At 42.4% G+C, this 12,489-nt stretch overlaps 1 protein-coding gene across 1 annotated transcript in view; it reads right to left on the bottom strand.

Moving 5' to 3' along the window:
- Window positions 1-12,489, bottom strand: part of IMPG1 (interphotoreceptor matrix proteoglycan 1) — a 159,623-nt gene that overhangs the window by 102,418 nt on the left and 44,716 nt on the right. Inside the window, exon 5 of the mRNA XM_019520454.1 lies at window positions 4,752-4,819. Within this exon, the coding sequence (XP_019375999.1) occupies window positions 4,752-4,819 (68 nt within the window). The remainder of the gene's footprint in view (window positions 1-4,751; window positions 4,820-12,489) is intronic.

The following is a 12,489-nucleotide window of genomic DNA, read 5'->3' as shown; positions in this document are numbered from 1 at the left end:
CCAGCCCCTCTGCAGCACATTGAGACAGGGGGAGAAACCTTGGGCTGGCAGGCTGACTCCCTGGATGCCCTGCCAGCAGGGGCTGCTCTGATCTGGCTCAATATGCTGCACTCTTGGGCACATGTGCAAATGGAAATAAACTCCCAGAACATAGCTAGACACTCAAATGAGCACCAGCATCCTGAGATACTTGCATAGTGACAGAAAACCTGAGGCAACCAGAGGGGAACTCAGGTGCCTTTGTGGGAACACCAGAAGTATGGGCAACAAACAGAAGGAACTGGCTCTCCTTCTGATAGATGAGGAATTTGACCTCATTGGGTTGACAGAGACCTGGTGGGATGACACGCATGATTGGGTTGTGGATATCAATGGCTATAGGTTCTACAGGATGGATCACATTGGGAAGAAGGGAGGAGGGATGGCCCTCTATGTGAAAGAGCAGTACCCCTCCCTGCAGGTCAGGTTTGATAGTGGGAAGAGGTCACTTGAGACCCTCTGGGTCAAAATATAAGGGGGTTCAGGAGAGGGTAACCTGATGGTGGGAGTCTACTACAGGCCTCCTTCCCAAGAAGAGGAGAATGATCAGGCATTTTCCAGGGAACAGGATGAGGCAGCCAGCACTAAAGACCTGATTGCCATGACTTCAGTTACCCTGACATGTGTTGGGGGGATCATTTGGCCAGCTCCAGCAGGTCAGCCAATTTCTTGGCAACTACTGATGACTTATTCCTGTCACAGGTTGTCGAAGGACCGGCTGGGGGGGAAACCATCCTGGACTTAGTGCTTACCAAAGGGGAAGACATGGTAGGCAACCTGAGGATTGGTGGTACTCTGGGTGACAGTGACCATGATCTGATTAAGTTCACCATCCACCAGAAAGCTAGGATTTCAATTAGCAGAACAGAGGTCCTAGATTTTAGAAGGGCAGACTTTGACAAACTCAGGAGTTCAGTTAGAAAGGCCCTCTGAGATAAGCAACTGGAGGATTTGTGGGTTCAGAGGCAATGGTGCCTCCTCAAGGGAGAAATCCTCTTTGCTCAAAAAGAGGCCATTTCCATGAGATTAAGAAGCGGGAAAGGAGCCAAGAGACCCACTTGGCTTAACAGGGATACTAGATGATATTTGAAAAAGAAAAACGACAGATCTAGGCAATGGAAAAAAGGATCAGCAACCAGAGAAGAGTTCACTTATATAACCAGGGTCTGCAGGTATGAGATATGGAAAGCCAAAGCAGGCATGGAGATTAAGTTAGCATCCAAAATTAAGGACAACAAAATGTCCTTCTACAGGTACATGGGGAGCAAGAAGAAATCGAGCTCCACTGTGGGACCCCTACTGAATACAGAAGGGCAGCCCACAGTAGTTCTCCACGAAAAGGCAGAGCCCCAAAATGGGTACTTCACATCAGTATTCCAGAAAGCTAACAAGAGCTGTCCAGAGGCCCAGGGAATATGAGGAAGTCAACAGACAACATGAAATCAGCCCAACCAGGTGAGGATCCTCTTAGAACAATTTTAAGTCCACTGGGCTGGATGACTTACATCCTAGAGTCCTAAAAGAACTGGCTGAATTCATAGCGGGGCTTTTGGTGAAGATATTTGAGAAGTTGTGGAACTTGGTAGTGGTCCCAGATGACTGGAAGGGGGCCGCCGTAGTACCCATCTTTAAGAAAGGGAGGAGGGATGACCCTGCAAACTATAGACCAGTCAGTCTGACTTTGCTCCTAGGAAAAACTTTTGAAAAAATTGTTAAGGAGGCCATCAATCACAAACTGGTCACTGACAAGGTATTAAGAAACAACCAGCATGGCTTTGTGGAGAGTAGGTCATGCTTAACAAACCTGGTGTCCTTTTATGACCAGGTAACTAATAGTGCTGTGCAAAGCTTCGGATCGTGATTTGGATTCAGAGATGATTCGGATGATTCAGAGGCTGAATCTATGAATCCAAATTGAATTGCTAGAAGTTTTAGGCTTTTTGAATGGATTTGGAGCTTCCAAATCAATTTGGAAAAGATTCGGCGATTCAGAGATTCGGCCATAGGGTATAATGAGGAATCAATGAAACATCTATAACTTCGTTATTTTTCGGCCGATTCAGATGAAACTTCCAGTGGCGGTATCTGCTGCTGAGGTCATGAAGCCTGCCAGGTTTCAAGGTGACAGGCACAGAGGTTTCTGGGAAACTGCACCTCAAATTCCTGAATGCAAAACTCATGTCATGTGTGTGTGTTAAGTCACAGTGGGGTGAAAACTGCAGGGGTTGTAGCTCTTGCTGAGTCCACAATGTCTGCCAAGTTTCAAGGAGATTGAGGTGCAGTTTTCCAGAAACCCCTGCACCTGACTGCTGATGAGCAAAACTCATGACATAGGTGACACTGTGTGTGTGTTAAGGCACAGGGGGGTGAAAACTGCAGGGCTGCTAGGGCCTGCTGTGGCCACAATACCTGCCAGCTGTCAAGGAGAGAGGGGAGTCTGGATTCTGGGGCCCTGCACCTCTGGCAGCAGGCAGGCAAAACTTGTGGGACTGTGTGTGTGTTCAGGTGCACCCTTCCTGGTACAACATGGTAGTGTGCCCCTGTGAGGTCTCCTCCTCCCCTACCACCTTGGTCTGGTCCACCACTGTAAACGATGGCAAGTCAAAATAACTTAGCTGGCTCAAGACCAATAGCACCAGCAGCATCAAAGGGTGGGAAAGGGGGATGTAGCAGCGCAGGTAAAAATGCAGAGGTACCTGGGGAGTCAGATGTCCTGCAGGTCGCAGGGTGCCAGAACTCCACTGTCTAATCTATATTGAGTCCATGAGTTTCCGTACCTAGGAGACTGATGAAGTGCAGTTCATAGGCCCAGCTGTGAAAAGTGGTTTGTAATTTGTTCTCTCTCAGGATCAGGCCTGAGAGACTGGAGGCAGAGTATTTTTTGGTGAGGACTGTGCTCCCACAGGTAGTTGGGTTTTGTTGTCTTTGATAGATCTGACTCCCCAGGTACCTCTGCACTGTGCTGCTACATCCCCCTCCCCTGGCCTGTCCCTCACCCCATGACGCCTCCATTTCCATTTTCACTGACTGGCTTTCTTGCCTGCATTGTGGGCCAGGCCAGCCTCTGGCTTCTTTACTAGTCCTTCCATCCAGGACCAGGAGACACACCAACTGCACACACTTCCTCAGCCTGACAAAGGGTTTTTCAACCCGAAAGCTTCCTAAGATATATTTTTCTAACTATTCTGGGGGTTTTTTCATAATAAACATATACACATAAAAACACAAGATAAGCCATCACAGCTTGACAGATGGCAGGTTTTGTGTTTTTCAGATCCTAGCAGGCCTGCAGGTTTCACCTCCCTGTGCCTTAACACACACACCTATGTCATGAGTTTTTCTAGTCAGCAGTTTGAGGTGCAGTTTCCCAGAAACCCCTGTGCCTTTCTGCTTGAAACCTGGCAAACTCTGTGGCCTCAGCAAGGGCTACCACTCCTGAAATTTTCACCCCACTGTGGCTTAACACACCTAATCCTCTGGTGTGCCTGCATTTCCCCATACGTTGGTATTGCCAGCAAACTCAATCATACAGCATTTCACCCTTTCACCTAAGTCATTAATAAATACGTTAAAAAGCAAGGGTCCAATGACCAATCCCTGTGGGACACCACTGGAGACAGCCCTTGAGGATGAGGTCATCCCATCTGTTACAACTCTCTCAGACCAGCCTCTAAACCAATTATCCACTCATCTTACCGTAAGCTGGTGCAGACCAGTATCCTCCAGTTTAATTGAGATAATTTCATAGGAGACAGAGTCAAAGGCCTTACTGAAGTCTAGGTAAATGATGTCTACTTCATGTCCCTTGTCCAGCTGGTTAGTTACTAGGTCTGTGCGAATAGGCAACTATTCAATTCTGATTTAGCCAATTTGATTTGGAGATTCAAATCACCTTTCTGATTCGATTTGACTGAATCGCTTCAGAAAAGATTCAGAGAGATTTGGAGATATAGCCATAGGGTATAATGGGGAATCAATGAAATATCTATAACTTTTGTTGTTTTTTGGCTGATTTCAGTTTCAAGGTGATAGGCACAGGGATTTACACGGGACCAGACTTGATGATCTTCCAGGTCCTTTCTGGTCCACTGATTCTATGATTCTATGAAATTGCAGACTTTATTGCTCTGGAGTTTATTGCTTTTGGGCACACATTTGAACGGCACCCACAGAGACCACATTAAGGCTGGGGTCCAAAGGAAGAGCTAATTTTTTCAAGTTTTGTATATTACACTAGTTAACAGGGCTTCATATCATACCTCTTTAAAAAAAAATCCTGAATTAATATTCTGACATCAGTTTAACTTCCTTGCTAAACATTTGAAAATAAAGAATTATGTAGCTATTTTCTGTCTGCTAATTTTGGTTAATAGCCCAAACTTTATATTATGACAGAACTACAGTTACCACTGTACTATCCTGCTGGTGACAAATTAAACTAGAAGAGGTTAGTTTGTTAAAATGCACCCCAGGAATAAAAAAAATGTGGGAAGGTAAGTCTGAGCAATAGATATGCTGTACAGTATAGAAATTCAAATGTGCCCTATATAAATTATTTTGCTAAAGCATCTTTTCTTGATTGTACCTCACCAAACAAACATTTCATACTTCTTTTGCACTTGCTAAATTAAATTGTTCTAAATTTCAGCAGTAATTGTTTCTAACAAATCTGTGCTAATGGGCAGACAGAAAATAAGTAATTCGGATTTTACCTGTAGATAGAGAAGAAATGTCCTCAAGTTTTTTGCTACCTGTCTTCTCTGGAGATATTTCATCTTTCCTATCAATCAAGGAGACATGAATGATTTAGTGATCAACATGGATGTGGTATTATCATGAGCAGAAATGTAATGAAATTCTGTCTTTTATATAAAATGTAATTTTAAATTCAAGAAGTTTTTTAATATAATATTTCTATCACCTCCCTAAGCAAGGTAATGGAGCAATCAATTGTGTCTGGCAATTTATAGAAATATTTTTGTCTTGTTTTCATCCTAATAATCCTTCTTTCATTAAAAAGTAATTGTGTGAGATATATACACACACACACCAATGAATTGTGCGACTGTCACAACTGTCATGAGCCAGCTATGAGATTTCATGAGTGTTGCTATTCTATAACAATGATGTGGGGACCCACATAGGAGAAAATGTGATAATAATGTTCATGTACAAATGGTCAGGTTACATATTATGGCCTGTTTCTACTTCCATTAAAGCCCATGAAAATGTTGTCATTTAACTTGGAATAAACCGGGCCCTGAATAAGTAACTCCTGGTGAGAAGGTCCTCTGAACCAAATATTCTCTCCCTCACTGCACATCATCCTCAGATGAAGGATGGTGTAATCAGGTCTTCAGACTACTAATCTTTTAATTAAGGATCCACTGGATTCTTCTATATTACTTTCATTTTTCCTGGCTAATGAAAGGAAGTGGCCATCAGTTGCCAGTCTACATAACTGTAATTGATCTCCTTCAAACAAATAAGCCCAATACTTGACACCTCATAATTTAGATTCAAATCTGGAGCTAAACTTTGCAAGTCAGGTCAGTCTTTTCTACAAACAGAGAAATGGTACATCATATCTTTGCCCACCCTGTGTTAGGAACACAGTGTCCCAACTGAATCCAGCTCTGCCACATGTCTGTCTGAATCATTTCTACTGCTTCACAACCGTCTGTCAACATTGCATTATCAGTATTAAAAATACTTCCTGGTGACATGGAAGGGATTATTTGCACATCCAAACTGGATACATGAGTTCAATACAAGTTGCTCATTCTCCAAAGTGGCAGAAAGTAATATCATTTCTGAAATAAGGCCCAACTTTGCAAAGATTTTTAGGTATCAAGCCCACATCACTGATTTCAATGGTAAGTTAGGTACCTAAATAGGATTTAGGCACCAAAAATACATTTGTGACTGTGGCCCTGAATTCCTCATTAAGTTTAGCTTAAAATTCCTTGTATTTTTTCATCCAAGAAGGCTAGGTACAGGCATTCAAAAAGCCCAAGGCAGAATTGATCCAAGTCACACAGTTTGCTGTAAGTGGCATAGTTTAAATCAGTAGCAAATAAAACACCCTTGGGGTGCCCTGCCCTTGCAGGGCGGGTGTGTGTGTCAAATCTTAGATTGGGTTCTGCAATTTTTAAACCAGTCTTTGTGTGCTGAATTTCTGTTCTGTCATGGTTATAGACTGGTTTCTGTACACTTGTACTGGTAAAAGTGTAACGTCTTTATCTGACCATAGAGTATAATATCCTCTTCTAGCAATATGTCCAAATCCCCCTTGTCTAAAAAGATAGTGGCTGTGATGTAGTCTGACAAATAATATACTCAGGTATAACAGGACTGGTAGCTCTTCCTGAAAAATTGTAGGAGGAGAAAACTGCATTTCTAGTGAGGAAAGCTTCTTTGGGTAGACATGATATCTTTTATTAGACCAACTGAGTAAGTTGGAAAAAAGTTATTTGCAAATTTTCAGGCACAAGCACCCTTCTTCAGGCATAGGGAGTCTCTGCTGTTCTGAGATCTCCAAGGAATGAAAGAAGTTAAAAGTGTGAGAGGATAAAAACAAAAGGTGGGGAGGCGAGGGGGATGTGGGGGAAATAGGTAAGTAAGGGAGACTGTACTGTAGTTGAGTTCTCTAAAAAGAAAAGAGGCAGTCTGAGAAAAAATAAATAGTTGGAAATTAAGAAGACAAATGGTAGAAAAGGAGGGCAGGGGAGGGGAGGAAGTTGTGGGGGGAAAGAAAAGTTTAAAAGGACAGGTCAGGTAGGTACCTGGTGAATCAGATGTCCTGACAGTGTGGGGACACGGTCAGGAAGGCCAACCGCACCTTGTCATGCATCCACAGATGCATCTCGAACAGGTCCAAAGAGGTGATCCTCCCCCTCTATGCGACACTGGTCAGGCCGCAGCTGGAGTGCTGCGTCCAGTTCTGGGCGCCGCACTTCAGGAGAGATGTGGACAACATGGAGAGGGTCCAGAGGAGGGCCACTTGCATGATCAGGGGTCAGAAGGGCAGGCCCTACGAGGAGAGGCTACGGGACCTGAACCTTTTCAGCCTCCACAAGAGAAGGCTGAGGGGGGATCTAGTGGCTGTGTACAAACTAGTCAGGGGGGATCAGCAGGCATTGGGGGAGTCTCTGTTCCCCCAAGCACTCCCAGGACTGACAAGAAATAACAGTCACAAGCTGGCAGAGAGTAGATTCAGGCTAGACATCAGGAGGCGCTACTTCACTGTCAGGGTGGCTAGGATCTGGAACCAACTTCCAAGAGAAGTGGTGCTGGCTCCTACCCTGGGGGTCTTTAAAAGGAGGCCAGATGAACACCTTGCTGGGGTCGTTTGACCCCAGTACTCTTTCCTGCCATGGCAGGGGGTCGGATTTGATGATCTGCTCAGGTCCCTTCTGACCCTACCAACTATGAAACCAACTATATATCCCATGTCTATATTGACGCCATCATTTTTTGTATCCAGTAGATTTATGAAGTGAAGTTTGTAGGCTTGTCTATGAAAGCTGTTTTGTAAGTTCCCTTTGAAGATTAGAACTGAAAGATCAGAGAGGGAGTAACTGTCTTGTGAGAAGTATGCACCCACAGGTAATTGGATATTTTAGTCATTGATGGATTTTTGGTGTGTGTTCATTCCAGTGCACAGTTGTTTTGTCTCTCCTATACATTTTCCATTGGGGCATTTGGTGCACTGGATAAGAAATATAACATTTCTGGATGTGCAGGTGTAAAATCCAGGAACGATGATGGTTCTGTTGTGGGGTGTGGTTATTGTGGGAATGGTGGAGATATGTTGGCAGATTTTGCATTTTTTGCCTTGGCATGGTCTGGAACCATTGGGTGTGGTTTGGGTCATAGAGAGTTTGTTTCTGGTGATGAGTAAGGTTTGGTACTTGTTTAAAAGCTAGCATGGATGGTTCTAGAAAGATCTCTTTAAGAATTGGGTTTTTCATCTAGTATGGGTTGCAATTGTTTGAGGATTTTCTGTGTAGGTTCCAGGGAAGTGTGGTATGCCATAACTAATGGTGTGCAGCTCATAGGGATTTTCTTTTTGTATTGTAGCAAACTTCATGTGGTATCTGGGTGGCTCTTTCAAAAGTGTGATCTATTTCTCTTGAGGAGTGTCCTTGCTGAGTGAAGGCCCTTTTGAGATTTGTGAAGTGGCGATCACAGGCATTCTTCTTGGTGCAAATTTGGTAGCGTTGGAGCGCTTGGCTGTAAAATACAGCTTGCTTGGTGTGTTTAGGGTGATTGCTGGTTCTGTGTAGATATGTATATTGGTCCATGGGTTTCTTGTATATGGTGGTTTGTAGTTTACCATTTTGGATATTGATCATGGTGTCCAAAAGGAAATGCTGGTATTAGAATATTCAAGTGATAGTCTAGTGGAGGGGTTATGATTATTGAATTTTGGGTGGAATCAATCAGAGACTGACTGATTTTTGGTGGAAATCAATCATTGCAGTATCTGATTGATTTTCACCAAAAATTCAACAATCATCACCCCTCCATCAGACTGTAGCCATTCCTGGATCTTACACCTGTACCTCCAGAAATGTTATAAATCTCATCCAGTGCACCAAATGCCCTGACAGAAAATATGTATCCATCAAAGACAAAACTATCCAATTACCTGTGGGTGCACACGTCTCACAAGACAATCATTCCCTCTCCGATCTTTCAGTTCAAAGGGAACTTTCAAAACACCTTTCATAGACAAGCCTATGAACTTCACTTCATAAATCTACTGGATACAAAAAATGATGGACTCAATATAGACATTGGATTTATGACACATTACAACTTGCCTGACATCTGATTCACCAGGTACCTGCCTGATCTGACATTTACACTTTTCTTTCCTCCCTTCCTCCCATTTTCTATCCTTTGTCTTCTTAATTTCCAGCTATTTACTTTTTCACAGACTGACTCTTTTTTACCTTGGAGAACTCAACTACAGTAGAGTCTCCTTTACTTACCTATTGGTCCCTCGTTTCCTCCCTTCCCTACCCTTTGTTTTCCTAATTTCTACCTATTTACGTTGTTGCTAACATCCTATCACACTTTTAGCTTCTTTCATTCCTTGGAGATCTCAGAACAGCAGAGACTCCCTATGCTTGAAGAAGGGTGCTTGTGCCTGAAAGCTTCTAAAGAACTTTTTTTCAATTACAGTACTCAGTTGGTCTAATGAAAGATACCCATCTAAAGTTGTCCATCTTTAAGACATCTACCCAAAGAAGCTTGCCTGCCTATGTCTTTAGACCAACATAGCTACAGCCAAAAACCCTGCATTTCCAGGGAAATATTCCTGTAAGGTAGGGCAAAACTCTCGTTTTCTCTATACTACTTTAATAGGAAACAGCAAGATTCATTTTGAAAAATACAAATGGTACTTCAATCTGAAACTTATTACAATTAGAATCTTGTTTGCTAATGATTCCATATGCAAAAATTGTATTTACACAGTAAATGTATTTTAACTGATAGTTTTGCATGGTTCTAAGTTATAGTAAAGTACAGATAAGTGCATTTTGCAAGAGATCTGGCTAGCTTTGCAAAGTTGGTGCTGTAGGTATGTGTGGGTATGCAAATTTTATAGTGGGGATGCTAAGGGTTGCTCTGGTTAACTTTGTATAATTGTTTATCTTTTAAAACTCTATTTAAAAATTAATTGCTTTCTGAAATTTTCATATTCTGGGCTACAATTTTCGATGTTGAATATTTGAGATTTTTATTTCTTTAAGTTTTGAGTAAAAGCTTTTTAAGTGCTTTGGATTTCAAATGGGAAAAAATATCATTGCATAGAAAAATAAAGTCCTACTGCTGAAATGACAGAAGTAGAAAAATCTCAGATTTTCATGGAAATCACTGTTACTGAGGATATGACACTGAGTTAAGTGTTCTGGTGAAAACTGATCTGAGTGGGAGAAAACAGAACACGGTAAATGCATAATATATTCTTAATTATGACAACAGTAAGTTCCTAGCATGAATGCCCAAGGAAGGTCATGCTAAGCAAGCTGGAATAGATCTAGATATCTTATAAAGTGGAACTGAAAACTTTTTCTATGACTTGAAATAATGTGCAGCATTTCTTAGCACTGAGTGTGAAAGTGTGTAACAGAAAGTTCATGAATAGTACATAGCAACCTATTTCTCCAAACAATAAGGGAGATTTAACTATAGCAATGTAGTCATAGCCACCTACATTCTCAGCTAAAATATGAATAACTTTGTAGTCATCTACCTCACCATCCACACTGCATCCAAGGAAAGCTATGTTGGGCAGGAGGTGCATAAGAAATTAGTTCTGAAATCAGTCAAAACAGTCAACCTTCAGGGACCAAAATCTGGGACACAGCCCCAGACACTTGTAGACTACCAGAACTAAAAATAATCTCCACTGCAGGTTCTGGTTAGCATAGCTGCCTTAGTACAGTATTATGGAAGGGATATTTAGATCTGCTAATTAGCATAGCCACATCTATGTGGCATTGTGCCTGGAAAAATTAGTTCTGTTGAGAGACAGAGCTAATTTGTCCAGGTAAAATGTATGGCTATAATGCTTCTAGTTGAGGAGGTAGCCTATAGTTCTCTCTTGTGTGTTAGACGCACGTTATTTTTATAGACCTACAAATAAAAAGAGCATTATGGGGCATAAATGTGTGCACAGTCCCCTGGACGGAGCACAACAAGGACATGCTCTCCAAATATTTATAGACATACTCCGGGAGGCAGGGGGCGGGGAGGAGAGGCTAATTAGTGAGCTGCACTAATTAAACGCGCCCAAGCATCACGTGTATCAGTGTCCTCATACTGAAAAAAATGGCAGCAGGGCGCTTTGAGCTAAAGCTCACTTGATAAGTTTTAGTTCAAAGCACCCCGCCACGATTTTTCAACATGGGGACACTGATACACATGATGTTGGGGGCTACTGGAGCGCGTTAGTTTTTGTGTTCCAGCAGACTCAATTAATTGATTCTGCTCCAACACGCTAGATATACAGTACATTGGAGCAGCCTCCCTGCATGTGTCTAAGTGCTGTCCAGCTGTGACTGATAGGGGGGCTACTCTTTAGTCCCCCCCCACCCCTGGGGGAGTCTTTCAGTGAGTGGCATAGGTTCACTGACAGCATTGCCCAATATGCATATTGCACAATATACCACTTGTCGTGGCACACTGGATCAGATGGTCTCTATCACCCAATCAACACTTGTAGCCCCATCACTGTTGCTGCCCAGTAGCAACACTGAGAGGGTTGCCTGCAAGCTGCTCAGGTCAGCAAGGGCTGGTTTGGCAGTCATTGCACAAAGGCCGATTGAGTAGTTTTCCGTTGCTGCAGGCCTGTCTCTGTTGCCACCAGCAGGAACAGCTGATGGAGCTTCCTGCAAGCCAGCCCTTGCAGGGCTCTGTGATAGCTTGTAGGCTGGGTGGGCTATCAGGGATCCTCCTTGGGACGAGGGAGACAGAACAAAACACTAAAGGATATTGGAGGGTCTCTCAGACCTGTACACACATTACATTTGTCACAGAGACACCATTTTGAGACAGATTGGCAATTTTTTTGGTGCAACAAACAGCCTGGACTTGTAAATGCTGGCCTTTTGTCACATTAAAACAGAATATATAGTGCAACAAATGTAATATCTCCAGGGCTTTTAACAAGTTGCATAGTTACATTCATGTGAAACCAGGCAACCATGTAGTGAGCCATGCATTGAGCAGATGTAGAAGGATGCTGCTTAGTATTGATCCCAGAAGCAACTTTTCAAATTCAGGAGAAAAATCCCGTCTCATGGATTATTCAGGCAGCTGAGGACTCGCTCCTAAAACTCAGGACTGGTCTGGAAAATTCGTGGTGGTTGATCATTTTAAAATTAATCTACCTGACTCTTGGCATGGCTGCTGTCTGCAGGCCCAGCCCAGTTTGCACTGGAGTGAACTGATAATATCCTACAGAATTCAGTGGGAGTTTTAATTAAGCCTTTAATTAAATAACATATTTACAAGAGGAAAAAACCCTCCAAGTAATCAAATTAAAGTCAGGGAAGACAGGTAAAATTCTTGTGATAAGTTAGTACATGAGTAAAAATGCATTATACATTGCTACAATTGGATGTCTAAAGTTGACAGTCCAATGACATTTGTATTAACTTGAGACTGTAGATGATCATGTGATTCAGACTGTACTATATTTTTTTTATAAAAGGAGGGAAAGCTCAATGTTAAATTATTTATTATTGTCAAACTTTTAAGAGTTTAGTTGTGAATATTCTCTTAACATAGGATAGGACCTGAGACACTACTTTGCCACACTGGTTTTATGTTTGTACCAGTGCATTGACTTAAGGAGGGTATCACTGGTTTAAAACTAGTGCAATGAATCAAGAATTAAATGCTTCCACCTTTTTTAAATTGCACACAATAATA

The sequence above is a fragment of the Gavialis gangeticus genome, unplaced genomic scaffold (genome assembly GCF_001723915.1).
Source record: "Gavialis gangeticus isolate Ggan-Ray unplaced genomic scaffold, GavGan_comp1, whole genome shotgun sequence".
NCBI classification, from domain to species: domain Eukaryota; kingdom Metazoa; phylum Chordata; order Crocodylia; family Gavialidae; genus Gavialis; species Gavialis gangeticus.
This window is presented reverse-complemented; position numbering and strand designations above follow the sequence as displayed.